We start from the raw sequence: 17,131 nt of genomic DNA, 5'->3' as shown, positions 1-17,131 counted from the left end.
TCGGGTACTTGAAATGAGTTCAAATTGTTGTCGGTCTCTCTGATACGATCGAAGAGCGAAGGGCCAAAGGATAATGAAGGGGAAGCGGGAAACCTGCGTGTTTGTATGTCTCAAGAACATGTTCAAACAACGGCGATCCCTATTCATTGTCCCGGCGTGGAACTTTCCAAATCTCGACAATCGACTCGAAAAGGCTAGATAATTTGGAGTTCTCCTCTCGACACAACATTATTCTTTCTTTCGTGCCTCCCTCTCTCGTGCCGGCAACTTCTCACGCTCCGTCTGTGGAGATCGGGACGCGCTGGTGAGAAAGAACGCAAAGCGTAGAGAAAAAGCCTCGAGGCGAACTCGAAGTCCCTCATGTGCGTGGATCGTGGTCTATACCTTCGTCAGCACATCTCCCAGAGCTGTTCTCCAATGTGCATGGGCAAGGAGTGCCAACGCAACTACGGAACGAATTCTATTGTTTTTCAGTTGTCGAATAGACACTTTTCATGTACGCTGAAACTCGCTCAGAATTATTTTCTCTTTCTGCAGTTCTGTTACACTCGCCTGCAAATTCCATCATCATCACCATCCCCAACCACATTCTGTTCCCCCTTCAAAAATAGTCTGTCTCCTCACCCCATAAACCCAAACCTCTCACTCCCCCTCCTCACAAACCGAAACGGCACCTTTCCCGTCCTCATCTGAATCGTAATAATCGTCATCATCCCCGTCTTCAACAACTCCCTCGCCCTGGCATCCGCCTTCTTCCACGCCTCCCGCTTCTCCTCCTCACTCGCCTTCTCAAACTCCTCATCGCTCAAAAACATACTAACATCCAATTCCACAGTCCAAGCCTTGAAAATCACAGCCAAAACGGCGAGAATTTCGACTTGGGCGAATCGCCGGCCGAGGCAGGAACGGTAGCCTTCGCTGAAGGGGAGGTAAGCGCCTTTGGCGGGGCGGAAAAGGGATGCGGCGGTATCGGGACGTTTGTCGGTTTCGTCGAATTCGAGGCCTTCTTCTTTGGTGTATTCTTCGTCAGTGGCAGTGTGGGATTGAGATTTGGTGGGGTCCAGAAGCCAACGTTCGGGGCGGAATTCGAGGAGGTCTTCTTCAGAGGTGTGTGGCCAGTACTTGGGGTGGCGGTGGACTGCGCTGGTGATGAGCGTGACATATGTGTTTTCTGCTATCGTGATCTGTTTCCCGTCGACGGTGAGGGTTTGTGGGCGATCTGGGGTAGTCGTCTTGGGAATTCCGATGACTGGTGGGATCAGGCGAAGTTGCTCGTTCATGACGGCTCCACACATGCTGCCGAAGAGTTTGGGCATGTCAGTTTCGTAGTCCCATTCGGAGTGCGGTCGATTGCCAAGGATGTCGTCGAGGTCTTTTTGCAGGCGCCGCTGAGAAGCCATGTGCATGGCTAGGAAGAGAATCGAAAAGTGAATTGTGTTCGCGGCAGTTTCGTGGCCTGCAAGAATAAAGACGAAGGCATTCCCCATGATCTCCTCGTCCGTCATGGCAGGCTGTCCGGACTTGGCTTGAGCTTTATTTGTGTCAACATTGACATCGATATTGAGAGTTTCTTGAGTTAGACCAGCGCCTTTGACGAGTGCACCCATCAGATCCAGACCCTCTCTGCCCTCGCCAGCTCTGAGTTCCTGCCTCTTGGATTGGTACATTTCTTTCATGTACTTGCCCCACTCTACGTACGCCTCGTTTGCAACCTTGTGCATCCGTAGAGGTGATCGTGGCAACAGCCATCGTGGTGTTATCACGACCAAAATCAGATTGTGCAGCAGTGTTTCCAAGGCGTCCTTGTAAGTCATGGTGTGTCCTTCTGGAACAGTCGCGACCTTCCCTTCATGTGGCCAGTGGAGCTGAACGCCAAAACCTGCCGCACTAATCACATGTAATGACAGACGCATGGACTCTGTGGCTACGTCTTCTACAGTTCCGCTGTCTTTTTGGCCTTCAGCGGTCCATCCGGTCATCATACCCTGTGTCTGCCTCAACGACTCATCCCACACCAATTTATTGTTGCGTTCAGTGAAGGGTGGACTGGTCACTTTACGATGCTGTCGCCAGACATGACCTTCGGTCGAGACGACACTTTTGCCGAACAGGTCGACACTCGTGTACATCCAGATGGGCTTGGGAAAGTCATTGCGTCGGGTGGTTATCTGAGCAGCTGCCTCTGCATCGGCCACGAACAGTGTATTCGCGCCTGGAGAGACGAGGATAAACATGTCACTGCCAAGTTCCCGGAAGCTTTCATATTGCTTGGCCCAGGCGAATTCTGGCACAATGTATGGTCGCCACTGTGAATTCCGGAATTTCGCGATGGCATCGATGAAGGGAAGCCATAGCCGATGGGTGATCAGCCAGGCTCGATTGAAAGTGTAGACGGGAAGCACGATGTACGGAAGGCCGGTCTGCTTCGCGGCGGCGATGTTCTTGGCGAGGTTTCTGTAAGTGCTCAGTGCATAGTAAGCCAGCAGGCCTAAAAAGGCAATCCCAAGATACGAGAGGCCCATCGTGGTTTGCTCCCCGCCAGGAACCAAGACGGATGTGGGAGCCGAGTGATGTGCGGTTGCGCGGTGATAGTCGAGGGCTTCGCGCGATATCTCCACGGATTTGTGAAATGTATAGAGCAATACGGTGAGGGACGATCGGCGAGTAATGTATTATGTGGCGGGCCAGAACACGATTCGTGTGGTGGACATGCAGCGGGCGAATCTGGGCCGGAACGTCGTGGCGGCCAGCGTCCAGAAGCTGTAGTTTGGGTCGTCAGTGGTCCTTCTCCACTGCGGAAGACGACAGGCTGAGGTGGTGGAAGTGATGAGATTGTCAGTCGCACGCAACAGAGGTGAAGGAGGGTGCGTTGCTGGCCTGGCGAGTGCAGACGAGGGCGTTCATTATGAAGTGTGGTGATGCTGGTGACGAGGGATAGTTCATGCTGGGGCACCAATCACATCGCGTAGAAACACGGAATCACGTCCCTCCGGCGTGAGCTTTGTACGAGCTTCTTCGTAGACTAACCTGAAGGGTCTTGCTGTAACAACAACACGACCACGCACTGCAGGCACATATGGCAATATGGCAATATTGCATCTCAGAGTCGTGGTGACGTCGGAGCGCACGGTCGCGGTGTCCGCGGATATGCGGCTTGCGATGCGCAGACAAGCAGACCAGACCGGGTTTGACAGTTGCAAGACCGGCATGCGGTTATCCTAGCGCCAGGGTGAAGATGGGATGGGCTGAGGATGATCCGGAAGGAGGCACCGGATCTCTGCACATCACGACCACGCCCGCGCTCATGGTTCCATCCATCGCTCTCGCGATCCCCATGTCGACACGAGGCGCAGGCGCTGCTGATCTACGGACGAGCAGGAAATATTCAGTCGTTGATGAGCAGCATAATACGCCCGATGGCTTGGCAGGTTGCAATATGCCGAGCCTGCAGACTGGGCGTCGCTGGTATAGGCTGCTCGTAGCACGTCCGGCGGTGGCAGTGGGAGTAGCATCTCTTGGGAGCAGCGTCTTGGCGGGTGAGAAGAGCAGTGGTCGTCGTAGTCGCAGGGCCGGCCGGGTGCAGCGCCGAGGCGGTGACGTGGGAGGAGGGCTCGCTTGGAGCGCAGATCCGATTTCTCACTTCCCTTCCTCTGTCTCCGGAAGAGGTCCGCTATTCGAGTGCGCGCGTGCAATGATGAGCGCTGGCAGACGGTGTGTGAGACGGGCGACGGCGAAGCGACGTGCATCATCGTCCATTGTCGGCGAGCGTGCACGATGAAACGTCGCCTGCGCGCTCGCCTCGCTACCACGCCGGCGGGAGGTCCACCTCTCTCTGCCTCTCGTTGCTGATGATGCTGGCCGTGTCTGCAACCTTCCCTGCATCCGCCGCAAGCGATCTCACCTGCGAAAGCTTGACTGTGCTCGCTAAGGACCGCAAGTGCCGCCAGCGCTCAGATCATCACACCTCGCCTGGTGTCTCTGTAGCCTACCGCAAAGCAAATAGACGAGCTGCTGGGCGATGCGTAGTGCTGCTCGCCCGCCAGGATGGCCGCGTGCCCAGCTCAGGACATTGCGCTGCTCGACCAGGCTATGCGGGCGCAGAGTATATCTACGCTGCCAATGCCGTGCACGTTGCATGGCCAGACCAGACCACACACGCCCACGACTGCCGCACCATCTCGGTCTCGCTCCTCCTTCCTCCTTCCTCCTTCCTCATCTCTCCCTCCATCCGTCGTCCCTGCTCTGCCGCCCTATTTCTGCTCCTGCCTCTTACCCATTCCGTCCATCCCTCCGTCCCTCACCTCCAACAGCCTTCCCTCCCTCGACACCACCCATGTGTGCTCACGAACAAGAATCCACACGTCTCGACACGGACCGCGAAGCCAAGTTGAACGACATCTCCCAGCAGCTCCAGGTCATGCACGAGAGCAGCCATACCGTCGACGACAATACCACCACAACCCAAGAAGGGGCTTACTACGGCGACTTCTTGCAATCGATATCCAACGACATCACACACTTCCTAGCCCATCAGAAGACCAAGAAGCCACCCGTCCAGCCCGATCGATGTCATTCTCACGACGAGGTTTCTACTCGAATCACAAAACGTAAATCCGACAAGAACTCGACCAAGCCGCGGCCGAAACACATCAAACGAAGAAACAGCAGTCCTCCTTGAATTACAACGGACCGTCTGAAAGCAACGACAGTTCCCTATTGGAATGTTCAACATGACACCGTCGTTCGCAGCAATGCTGTCGGTCACTCAATCGTCGACCATCGACTGCCTGGTGACCACTGCCGCCCAAAACAACTGCAGCATGTGACCTTGCACCCAATCAACAACGGTCGTTCGCCAATCATCCACAAAGACGGAATATATCGCCGGCATCGGCAAAACTTGCAACTTCCAAAGTGAGGCATTCCTGGTCTTTCCAACCGTCCTCCGTTGATGGCTAGCCGTGCACGATAAAGCATCTCTGGATAAGCAAGGATGACCTCGATAGTGATACCAAAAGGAACATCCCAGCTTCGAGCCGTCTCTGAAATCAACTTCGCCTCATTTTCCAGAACACGAATGCAAGAATGTCAACCCTCGAAATCAATCCGGCGCTGTACAACGTCCGGGCTTGGCACATGCAAATTGAGTCAATTCATCAAGCAAGCCACGTCGGGAGTGAAAACATCGTTGCCGATTTCTAGGCATCAACCACGTCGCCGACAGTGTTCGGGCACAAAGGAAAGTCGGATCTTGTCTGGACTTTGAAACGAGTGAATGGCGACATGGGATATCATATGAAGCAAATATAATATCGCAGGATCTGTGGTGGAAAGCATGTTTGAAGCCACGAAAGTCTCAAAGAGGAAGTCAAACGCGATACCAACGTTAAGGTGATTTCTCGGAACTGCGACGGACTCATCTTGTCAGTTGACTGTCCCGCTCATTTCGAAACCCGTACGCACAGTATGCGATCAGTTGAAAGTGTGAGATGGCATCGCTCATCGCGTGGAATGAGAAACGAGGTACAGGTCCCCCAGCCGAATGGGACAGATATCAATATGTCAGGCAAATTATGCATATACCATATGCAGAAACGTTGGAGCAAAGTCTGAGCTACTACAGAAAGAAGTTTGGATGACATGTTTCATGTAGACCGAGTACGAAGTACGCGCATCAATATAGGTCTTGGTATCTCATCACATTTGACATGAGTAGAAGTCAAAATGAAGGTGCCGATGAAATCACCTTGTCTGAGAAGAAATGGTAATCGAAATTATGCACGACTTGACTTGCTCTCGTTGCACTTTGACGAAAATCTGGCGTCTTATCTGATCGTTGTTGCATATTATCAGATTGATTGGATTTGCAGCTTCAACGACGATCAATCTCACTGCTCGGGCAGCAAAAAAGAAAAAAAACATCAGTTGAGAAACCAAAATTTGGCATCCTAGAAGACGCTGGAGGGGCAGTATTGAGCAAGAGACACAGACACAGCGAGCGATTGATGGATGCATAGATAGATAGACAGAATTCAAAACGACCCTTGGTATCGTGCAATGGATATCAAAAAACACCAAATCAAATTCTAGCAGGTCCTCACATCGTCTCTCTAGTTTCCCTTCTTTCTGTCCCTGCCTGCCTGACTGATCTCCCATATAAGCATGAAGATCGATAACTTCAACTATAACAACAAAAATTTCGCGTCTAATAGTGAGCGTTCTTCACGGCTCTCTTTGGAACGTTTCCTCCTCAACTTCCTGCTGTGATCGGAAGGGGGGAACTTTCAGCTTTCTGCATCGTCGTCTTTGACATCTTCAAGTCTGCCTTCTCCTTCCTCACTTGTACTTTCCGTGTTTCCCACCTCGTTCACCCCGGATGTGAGCGAATCTCGTCTTTTCATGCAACCCCTACTGCGCGGTGTGCTTTCATGCTTCTTGATTGCCATGGGCCAAGATGGAGAACAATTTCTCTTCAGTTCTTAGAAGCTGGGTCATTAGTAACATTCGCTGGTCGTTCCCCTGTTAAAGCTTTCAAAACTGTCGGTTCCAAGTGGTTGGTGTTGCTTGCTTGCTTCATATGCAGAATGAATCCTCACGCCACACGCGCGCGGCACGCACACATATGCATCGCGTCACGCATGCGGCTGGGGCGAGAAGGAACGACGCATATCGATAATGGTAAAAATCAAAAGAAGGCTTGATGTGTGATCAGATGCACTCGCGTGCACACAGGCGTACCCGTCCCAGACTGTCTCCGCGGAGCACCACCGACGTCGGATTCGCGTGCGAAAAGAGAGCATGCCAGTGATTTGTCGAGCGCTTGTTTCGTCGTCGTGATGTGTTGTTAAAATGTTCTACGCGAGAACCCACTCGGTGCCTCGCTTAACGTACTTGTCCATCAACTGCGTCAGATCCGCGAGCACGAACCGACAAACATAGAATCCGAAGAACTCGGCTGCGTGGCGAATGCTCAGTTCGAGCCCGACGTGCGTTGGCGAAGAGTGCTTGAGCCCGGGGTCTTCGACCTGACGTGCGATTTGATCTGTGATAGTGAGAAGATAAAAACGTTAGCGAGGTGGATCCCGCAGCCCAAATGACGTGCATCAAGCCGAGCTGCAAGCCATGCAAGCGAAACGAACACCGCACCACGCACACCTCTCCGAGCCCGTCTGACCCGCGCACATAGCGTCGAGCGTCGTACGAGGCGGTAAGGACGGTTACAGTCGGTAGACGTAGTGGCGGTCTGCTGCATGTCTGGGCTGAGCATAGCAGGCGGATGATGTGGACTTACCGAGTATTTGCACGCCGTCGAACAGCCGAGCCAGGGAGCCCATATAATCCTTGTTTGGACCCTCGAACACCAGATTCCGTGCCTCTCTCTTGTTGCCTCGTCGCTCCACGGGCACAAAGCTGGTCATCGGAACCGATTGCATGGTATGCTGTTCTTTCCCGCCATCTTTGTTGTTGGCAGCCACCGAGGCAACACCACCTCCAGATAGTGGTGCACCAGAGCTCTTGTTGCGTAGCTTGCGCCAGGAAGTCAAATAGCTCTTACCCGAATTGCTCTTTGTAGCTTTGTCGGCGGGCGCGTTAGTATCCGACGGACTGTTGCCGGCAGTATACGTCACGTTCGCGGCTGAGGCATCTTTGAACATGCCCGTGACACCGTGCGGCCCTACATCGCTTCCCAACTTCTTGGCCAATGCCGCCTGAGCACGGTCCATGACTTCTTCGAAGGTTTCCAGTTCTGCCTTGACGGCATCGGCATCGAAAGTGTTCACATTGGCCAGGCGTCCCAATGCGGCAGTCAGGAGGTCACAATTGGCTACCTTGTCCTCGACAAGCTTCAATTTGACACCTCTCGTCTGCCAAACTTCGCGGGGTACGAAAAGCTTCTCCGTCAGGAATCCACCACGTGGATGCACGATGGTCGACGCAAGGGCACGCATCAACCAGAATGGCCGCAGAAGGAAAGGCTCTGGGCAAGGCTCAAGGCTGGTGGGCTGCGCCTGGCTTGGCGACCGCGGCGAGAGTGGCGAGAGCGCTGCCTGTGGTCCTGACAAGGATGTATCGAAAAGATGTATGCCACCCCCGACTTGAGAATCGTAGGACATGTGTGCCAGGGATGGGAAATTCGCTCGTTGTGAAGTCAGTGGGTTCTGACTGTGATTCCTCTTTGAGGCAAAACTCATGAACGTCGAGCTCATGGGTGTTGCCATTGAGGCAAAAGCTTCGGGATCGGGAGAGGCCAGTAGCACTGTATGCTGAGAATGATCCCGCAAACTCATTGTTGACCTGTTCTTCCGGAAAAGCAACGGCCTTGCGCCTCCAGACAAGTCACTGGGTGCCTCCTCATAACTCGGTCTGTGGTTGTATGTTGTCGTGTTATCGTAAGTGTGGTCATCATCATTCGTGATTGTGGGCAGATCCAGCGATGGCGGGGATCGCAACATATGCTCGTGGGATGGATCGCCAGCAGTGCTGCTGCTCGGCTGTCTGGCTCTGAGTTCTGCATCATCCTCTTCATCTTGAAGCATGGGACTTCTGCCGGTGTTGAACGTAGATGATCTCTTGCGGCCCTCGGGCGGCACAGAGGTCTCAATCTTGAGCTGTTTTGCCTGAGACAACCTCCGGCTACGCACATTAGATGAGGCACGACGATCGCTCGAACTCGTTGGTCGTGGCAATGAAGCGCGCGGAGGCGCTACGGAAGCCGGCAATGCTGCACTTTCCCTCAAAGCCGCAGCTTTTGACATGCCTCTCCCCAACACGTCTTCCGATACAGTTGCCAGAGACGACGCAGCGGTATCCCGCGACGAAACCTGTGAGCTCTGCCACGTGCTCCGCGAGAAGGAACTTGAGTCGGACTGACGTGGCAAGGCAGACTTGGACGAAATTCCAAAATTGAACTCACTCCCGAAGTCGTTGGTGATCTCATCCAATATGCGCTGGTCTTCTTCGTCTTGCTCGGTGTTCGCCAGAGCCGATTGGAAAGGGCCAGGCATGATCTCCGCAATCTCGGATGCGGGCACTTGAACTGATTCGTTGTGCTTGCCTTGCCTATTCGTCGTCAAGTGCCTACGCCGTGAATCAAGATCTGGCTCCAAGCCTTGATCATACGCAGCCTCCACCGCAGCGTCAAACGCCTCGTCGAATCCAGGATCTGTCTCCCCACTGAGGTCTCTCAAGTGCTTCCTGCGCGAGCCTTGGTGATATGAGTCTCTGGAATGCACGGAAGCCGAGCGGGAGGAGCCAGGCTCGTCCACTGGATCCAACCACGATGTCGAATCTTTGGTCTCCACCGGCTCTCGATCATCCATTGAAGACTCACTAGGTGCCGGCTCCGTCGCTTGCCATGGCTTTTCTGCCTTATATGCGTAAGCTGAAGTCAACGGCGATCGCTCAGTCGGCCGCCGCGGCGATAGTGGTCGGGGCATATATTCGGCATGCTCGGGTGGGGCGAGTGATATCGAGGGATCTCGTGCATGGCCGTTTGTCGAGGAGAGCTGCGCATTCGCTGGAGGTGACTGGTCCTTCGTTGGTTCGTCGTAGGCTGTTGAATTCTCCACGGCGGCCATTGTCCGAGAGAAAAAGCTGTCGCGATCATTGTGCTGGTATGATATTCGAGGAGCCGCAGTTGAGCGGCCAGCAGGCTCAGCCAGCATTCCTCCTGCAGAATGTGAGCCCAATGACCCGCTCATGGGGCTCATGGGCGGCGGCGATGATGCTCCGTCATCACTCATCGGTCGCGCAGGTAGGTCCTTCTCATCGCTCGGGTGAGCCTGCTCCTGAACCAATAACTTCAGCTCCTCCATCCGGTTGCTGTATGTCACACGAATGGCGTCCAGTTTTCGCTGGTCCTCTTCACCCGAGGTGCGCGCCATGACCTGCGTCAGCAAATCACAAGCATCTCCATATGCCTCCAGCGCACCCTCATAGTTCTGCGCATTGTCCAACAAGACTGCCGTATTCGCCTTTTGCAATGCTTTGGAAAGCATGGACTTCTTATCCTTCTCCGTCCGCTCCCTGTTTCGTGGTTTCCTCGATGCATGACTACCACTCCCAGACGCTCTGTGTCTATGATGGTGGCTCCGTTCCGACATGTCGGGCTGTGAGGTGCCTGCCTCGGGCACTGTACGTACTGGCTGTGGCGGTATCGTTACAGGCGCTGAAGGACTGCGTACTGTGACTATGCGCTTCTGCTTGGCCATGCCGTACGCGGACAACGAAGCATCGAAATAGTCGTGCTGAGGATGAGATGTCGCGGAGGGTGTGGCAATGGTCTGTGAACTGGTCGACGGCGACTCAGTGTCATTGGGGTCCGTCAGAGCAGGCGTGGTATGGAGAAGCGGGAGCGCCGTCAGTGAGGATCCAGTGCCGTCCTGTCTCGATGGTCTTCTTCTCCGTTCAGGACTGGAATATGGCGAGACGTGGGACGTCGTCACCTCTTTCCGCTGCGGACTGGACTGGGGGGATGCATGGACAGGGGCGGCGCGGCGCGGAGACTGGTACTGTTGGCCTGCCAGGGAGCTCAGCACGGCACCGCTGCTGGAGCGGTGTCGTCGCGTGTTGCTGAGTGAGGCCAGGCTCGAGGAGGTCGAGTGAGACCAGCGGTTGACTGAGCCCGGGCCCGAAGCGTTGTCGTCCTGGGAAGGGTCTGCTGCTGCGGATTGCGCACGCAGGTAGTCGGTGGTGTCGCGGTCCACTGCCACACTCCTCCTCCGTTGATGATCATTCGCGGTCAAGGCATCGCGGCCAAAGTGGCGCGAACGTAGTGCTGTGTGGTCGAAGTCGTCGGGTGCACGGGACAGCGAGTCTGGGCGCTTGATGGTCGAGACGGAGCCGGAAGAGAGCGAGGTGGAGCGGTTGTCCTGTCGGTGCGTCTGGAGTTGGTGTTCGAGCAGGGAAGGCGAGGATGCAGGCACGGCAGAGCGGGCTTCAAACGGGCCTGCTGGCGAAACTTGCATGGTGTTTCACGTCGCCCACGATCTCCGCACAGCGCCTGCACGCCCGACAGTGAGAGGGCCCAACCTTGTGGTGTCGACGACGTCGTCAATAGCACGGCGCTGGTATAGCAGAGCAGAGTCTCGGGAAGCCCCTCGACCGCTGCAGCCCTACTGTGTCCACCCTGGGCGGCTTGAGTGCAACACGGGCGAAGTTCGCAGACTCATGCGATCTGCACGTCTCCGCGACTCGTGGAGCAGACAGCCACTGCACCGCGGCCCAAAAGGGAGTCGTCGGCGTTGCGATCACGTATCACCAGCCCCAATGGGAGCGCGTGGTGCCCGAGGGCGGTCCCTTTTCTGTGCAACGGCGGCTAGTCACTGACGCTCCGTCTCCACCATGTGTGTTGTGGCACGACCTCAGCAAAAAGGTGAGTCGCGTCCTCTTCGTCCTGTACTGTGCTGCACGATCAAGCACTCTGCATGCTCATGATCATGCACCACGGTAGCCTCTTTCCCAGAAAATAATGGATACAATGTGTCTGTTCCTCCTCGGCGGATGATGCGGTGGGTGGGAGGGTTTCTGTCGATATCGATGGTGATGCTCCTCCTGGGTGAGCAGGTCAGTATAGCACGTCGCAGCACTGCTTCTCTGACGCCAGTAATGCAGTCGGTCGACTCGATCACGGCTCAATGGCTGACTCGTCCAAGTGCGTATGGCGTCAATCGCTCAATGACGGGCAGCGCTCAACAGGGCAATGCCGGCGGAGTCTCGTGTGCCTGAAGATATACCGCGGATGGGTCCCGGTGAGAAGAGCGGCGTAGTCGTAGATGCCGCTGCCGTTGATGGTGCCGACGCAGGAGGGTGACGGACGCGTCAAAGAAGGCCCCTCGATCATGCACTGTGGGAGTGGGCGCTGGTATGATCAGAGGTCGAATGCTCGGCGCAGCGTCTGCTGGCGTGGTGGAAGTTCAGGGTGTCTCAGGCGACAGGGGTGTTTGAAGCAGGATCCTTGCAGCCCAAGAGGCGCGTGCCGACCTGCTGCCAAAGCTTTCTCGTTCCGCGCGCCACCCACTCACGCCCGCCAGAACTCACCCACGTCCTTCTCCAGATTCAATAGAGCATGCCGTTGCAACAGCAACACCGAACGACACCGTTGATGGGGAGAGATGCTGATGCAGAGAAGGCTGCAAACTCGACACGGTCACCGACACTCCTCCCTCGGTCTTGCACTGTCTGCAGCGCCGTATGCGCGCCCCTGGTGTCGGCGTCGATAGCTACATACACGGCGTCGGGCCATAGACGCAGCCAATCCAGGTACCATGCATCCTGCGTACCTCCGTACCTCCAGATTCGACTCCATCCACCTAACCTCTAACCTCTCAAATCGACACCTTTCTGTTTGCGCACGTGTGCAGGTGCTGCGGCCATACATGAGACAGCATCGCCCTGTCAATCACCTTCTACCGACATATTCCCTGGTCTGCCGTCGATCGTGGCGCTCGTGAACCACACGATTCGTCTTCCTGTGCGCTTGGGATCTCATGTCATCACGATGCCGACATTATGTGAGCCTCCACGTTGCTTGCTGAACTACTGCAACTGCTGACCAATTGGTGTGTAGTGCTGAGGCGAATATCCAGCGGTGTGTCTGCGCGATGCTCAACGAGTGCCGCGGACACAGACACATGGCGCTGCCACCAGAAGTATAGCTTTTGTTCGTCTCCTCCACGTGCAGTGGCGGCCAGCACCGGTCGTCATCCATCATGTCTGTTTCAAGAAGGTGCACTGCACGTGATGACCACATGGACCACCACCACTGAATCGCGTCGTCTTCATCGCAGATGAGAGGCGAACTGGCCTTGCTCAATACGAGCATCATTTGGAACCATCTTTTCGGCGCATGCGACACTGCTCTGCTGCGCATGTCAAACAGCATTGCCTCTGTCGTTATTCCCGCTTTTGGTGAGCTTCTCCACGAGCTCGTGTTTGCACCGCACTGCCCTCAGACACACGGCTCGTTGCGGTGACATCCCCTTCCCCGTCACCCACTGCTCCCTGGAACATATTAAGCTCATAGGTCTAGCTCACTTCATTCCTACCATCTGATGTCAGCCTGAAGCCGGCCATCTCGTGGCCCCAAGATCCTGAAAACCGCAGAACCGATGCAGTACGCAGCCATCGCCGCTTCACAATTTGGAGGTCAGATTCTTCGAGCGGATCGTATCAAGCTGCGCCATTCTTTCGCAATGGAGCGCTGACCTCGAGCTTGTAAGCAAAGTACGAAGAAAGGGAAGTATGAAGGAAAGGAAATTCGAAGAAAGGGAAGTACGGCTTTCAAATAAACGAAAAACTTACCCTGTGTGGGACGAGCCCTAAGTGCACTAACCTGGAAGTGCACTCACGTATCAAGAGCAATCCATGCGTTTCCTCAGCCAACACGTTCAATGCTCTCACAAGCCAGATTCAGAATTGCACAATCGAGTTCTTTACTTTAGAATCGCAGCTAGAAAAGAGTGTAACATCCCCTCGCATCTCCATCGCCAGTGCAGGACAGACTGCAGAAACCCGCTTGATGGCAGCGCAAACTGATTCAAGCGACTCGGGAGTATGATCCTCACAGTGTTCTGCGCAGCGGCGTCATGTATGTGCACGATTTGATGGAATCAGCTTACGGAACCTGTGTAGGTGAAGGACATTCCTCGGCTAGCACTCTCAGTCCTTGAGAGTTCAAGCGCCAAGTCCCAATGTGGAAATTCGCGACACGCCTGGGCCTCAATTCTGCATTGACCAAATACTGCCAACAAAAGATCCTCCTCAAAGCTAATGCTATGTGCTAACGATGGTCGAGTTAGGGCATCGAGATGGATGGGACGCGGCACCTCCAATATCTTGACTTCTGTTTGTACAGTATTCAGATCGCGCTCCCTGATCAATTATTACGTCGAGTCATCGACGGCCGTAGCCCGTTCGCGACTTGATGAAGAGCTTTCCTGCTTTCGGTCTTATCTCTTGGATTGGCGAAGTCTGGACGTGGAGTCTGGAAACCCATAAGCTTGAGCAATTTATACTCCAACTGTAAAAGCTGCTTTTTTCTGACCGATGCTGATGATACGAGAAGAGGTCTCGACCGGATGCCCGGAATAGTGACAAGATCTCCGTACAAATGCCGACTTGACAAGACGAGGATTTGATCAGTGCTCCAACGGATCACGCGAGGAGATGCCCATTGTCGCAAGCCACCCTATTGATAGCTACCTAGCAATCTGTGCAAGTCGGCACTATCCTGTACCAAACACAACGCAACCGTCCATCACCAGGAGGGAGAATCCTACAACATCTCGTATACGTCTGCAGAACGAAAAGTTAGCTGGTCTTGACGAATCACTGCGCACACATGAAGGCTTAAAACTTGGAATCACATACCAACACCACGCGTACGGTTGCCGTGTGCACTTGAAGGACTCCATGCCATGAACGGAGCGCGCTGAGAGAAAGAATATAAAGTCATGAATGTATGACTGTGTACTTTGAAGCCACAAGACCACCAGAAGAGACAATTCCAGCATTTACAACCAACAAGCATCTCGGCAGACATCCGGCCAATTTATGGGTTTCGAAATCGATTCTCCGGGACTCTTCTCAACATGAAGCCATTCACCTTACTCGTCGCTCTCGCAGCAACCGCCTTGGCAATCCCCAACCCCGTGGACGAAGCTCTCGTGGTTCGAGCCAAAATCCCATGCGCACCACAGGGCATTACACCAACTTACAACGATTGCACGAATTGCTGCTCGAAGCACTGTTCTCACATCTGTCATCTTCAAAACATCAAGACAGGAAAGGGTTGCCAAGAGGGTTATTTAGAGACATTGTGCACCTAAGAAGCTGCTGTGAAGACGAGAATGAGTTCGAAGTAGAAGGGAGGATGGGATGGGATGGATGGAGATGGGTACCTGACGGACAAGCATACATTCATTCTGAAATCGGGCGAGCGTTGATCACGACTCCGCGAATATGGTGGTCATGGAAGAGCTTTTGGAATAGCCTTTGGACGATGAGAGTGGCTTCTCCACATAGTCATCGACCATGCAACTCACGCTCGCTGAATGCTTCCAGACAAAGTTCCTACTGCTCTGTTTCAAAGGCGGCATGCATGTGACGACGGTTTGGCCTCCCTGCTCGGCTCGTGCCCTTATGCTGCATTGCCAAGGCACGCTCTTGCCTTTGGATTGCGAAGGGAATTAGAGCCACCACCTTCCATGCTCAATCCGATGAGAGCAAGAGAGCCTTCCTCGCAAGCAATACGAACTGTTCGCAACACTCTTCATTCGCGACCTCCGATGTCAGCGCGATACGAGTGCTTGGCTTCTACAGCAAATGCCCCGATTGAGCGCTCTGGCAAGCTCGCTCTACGAGATATCATCAATCGCACTTCGCTCAGCGTGTTTTGGTCCCTCCTCAAACAGACAGCGTTCAGTGCTCATCGAACTCGCCATGAATGCCATACTCGCTCTTCTTCCTTCTGATGTTGGTCTCAAGCCTTGGCTCCCCCAATCCTGGATCTTGAAGCTTACCTCTTGGCATTCAAGTATTACTGCAAGTAGTAAGACTAATGAACAACGTAGTCAGACCTATATATGAACACCAACTCTAAGACATCCGCCGTCCAGGTAGACGGAACACTCGGAGAAGTCCTCAGTTCACGAAGGCTTGCTATTGATAGTCACGAAGCAGCCCACGATAGTGTGCACTGTTCTGATCAAGAATTGCGTGAGTTTCCGTCAACTAGGTAACCATCTTCAGTGCGTTGTGTTCACATGCAAAGAATGCAGAGCCTGGAGAAGTTGACGAATCAATTTACCAAGATCTAGTATCCGAGCGGGGACGCTCGTAACCAGCCCTACACGCAACGTGGTGCATTTTCCATATACAGATGACGACCTGTACACGACGACTCGCGGAATTGGAAGTACTGGAGATATGAACTGCTGTCTCACCGTCTGACATCAAAGCACAGAACGACTCAAATATACCTCTCTAAGCTCAGTTCAAACAAATTGGTCAGGTCTAAGGCAACCATCAACACTCAACAATCCACCGCACAATATGAATCCATTCAATTTGATCGCCCTCATGGCCGCCATGGTGGCTACTGCTATGGCTTGCGACCCCAATATTCCATGCACAATTGACTTTGATCGACCAACAGGCAACGACTGCAGCTGCTGCTGCTCGGGCAGCTGCTACACTCAATGCGATCTCGAGAAACCCGATGGAAGTTGTGAGCCTGGATGGGACTATCCGGCTTGCAATCCAAAATAGTGAAGGTGGAATCTCGTCGGGCCAAAGTACACAATCATCTTAATGCATCACGGTCGTTTGAGTACAAGCAAGAATTACGTGCAGAAGAGGTTGGGAGGGGGGAGATGGAAGGAGGACTCGGAAATGGGCTGAAAAGCTGCTCGGCAGATGGCTGTACAGGTGCGAGTCTACAAGCACCGAATCATTCTTTGCAAGGCCAAGTTAGCAAGTCGTACCGCTGGACACTCACTCTGTACGATGTAGGTGTAGCGATGCCTATGGTCTCTTTACATAGTTGTCGTGTACAGCTTGCATTCCCCGATCTCATTGGGAATAGTTCGATGTTTGAAGGTGTTGCTGTATTCTAGATTCCCAATCTCCTCCCAGCAAATGGATACAATCATCTCACGATTCGACCACCATGAGATTTGGGAGACGGTCAAGTTAGCTAGAGCCAGTCCATGCTAGCCCAGAAAGGTGTCTGTCTCATGCAACATGAAATTAATCAAGAGTCGACCATGAAGCATGGGAGGCTTGAAACTCTCATGACAGAATTGCCGCATTCGGCGTCCGCGCGCGGTCGATGAAACGCGGGTGCGCGAATTGAAAGCAAACAAGCTGTTGGTCGACATAGCAGAACCATCCTGCCTGCTGCCTATGAGATCTGCGATTGGTCTCCAGGAAAAGCTTCAGCCTACGAGACTTATGCTTGTCAATTTTAATGGACTGTGCTGTGAGTATAGGAATGTCCCTCTGATCGACTGATTGGAAACATCATAGCAACCTCAATCCTCCTCTCGAGCGAACCATCAGCAATCTCTTCGGTACTCCACAAACGTCGTCCACGAACGCCGTACCTTAACCTCGATCTCCCACACATCTA

General features: G+C 53.8%; 3 protein-coding genes across 3 annotated transcripts; 1 reads left to right on the top strand and 2 right to left on the bottom strand.

Annotated features, from left to right (window-relative positions):
• Positions 1-620: 620 nt before the first annotated feature.
• Positions 621-2,522, bottom strand: RHO25_012206 (uncharacterized protein; the record flags this gene model as incomplete). Its single annotated transcript, XM_023603608.2, has 1 exon — positions 621-2,522. One exon carries the CDS (start codon positions 2,520-2,522, stop codon positions 621-623), a length of 1,902 nt encoding a protein of 633 aa, XP_023454992.1.
• A 1,522-nt stretch (positions 2,523-4,044) lies between these two features.
• RHO25_012205 (uncharacterized protein) lies at positions 4,045-4,678 on the top strand (the record flags this gene model as incomplete). Its single annotated transcript, XM_065603495.1, has 2 exons — positions 4,045-4,102; positions 4,353-4,678. The coding sequence occupies 2 exons, from the start codon at positions 4,045-4,047 to the stop codon at positions 4,676-4,678; spliced, it is 384 nt and encodes a 127-aa protein (XP_065459567.1).
• Positions 4,679-6,854: 2,176 nt separating this feature from the next.
• RHO25_012204 (uncharacterized protein) lies at positions 6,855-10,967 on the bottom strand (the record flags this gene model as incomplete). Its single annotated transcript, XM_023603606.2, has 2 exons — positions 6,855-7,042; positions 7,292-10,967. 2 exons carry the CDS (start codon positions 10,965-10,967, stop codon positions 6,855-6,857), a joined length of 3,864 nt encoding a protein of 1,287 aa, XP_023454986.1.
• Between the last annotated feature and the right edge of the window lie 6,164 nt (positions 10,968-17,131).

Source organism: Cercospora beticola, chromosome 8 (assembly GCF_033473495.1).
Source record: "Cercospora beticola chromosome 8, complete sequence".
Lineage (NCBI taxonomy): Eukaryota > Fungi > Ascomycota > Dothideomycetes > Mycosphaerellales > Mycosphaerellaceae > Cercospora > Cercospora beticola.
Note: the sequence above shows the minus strand (reverse complement) of the source record. Positions and strands in the feature narration are given on the sequence as shown.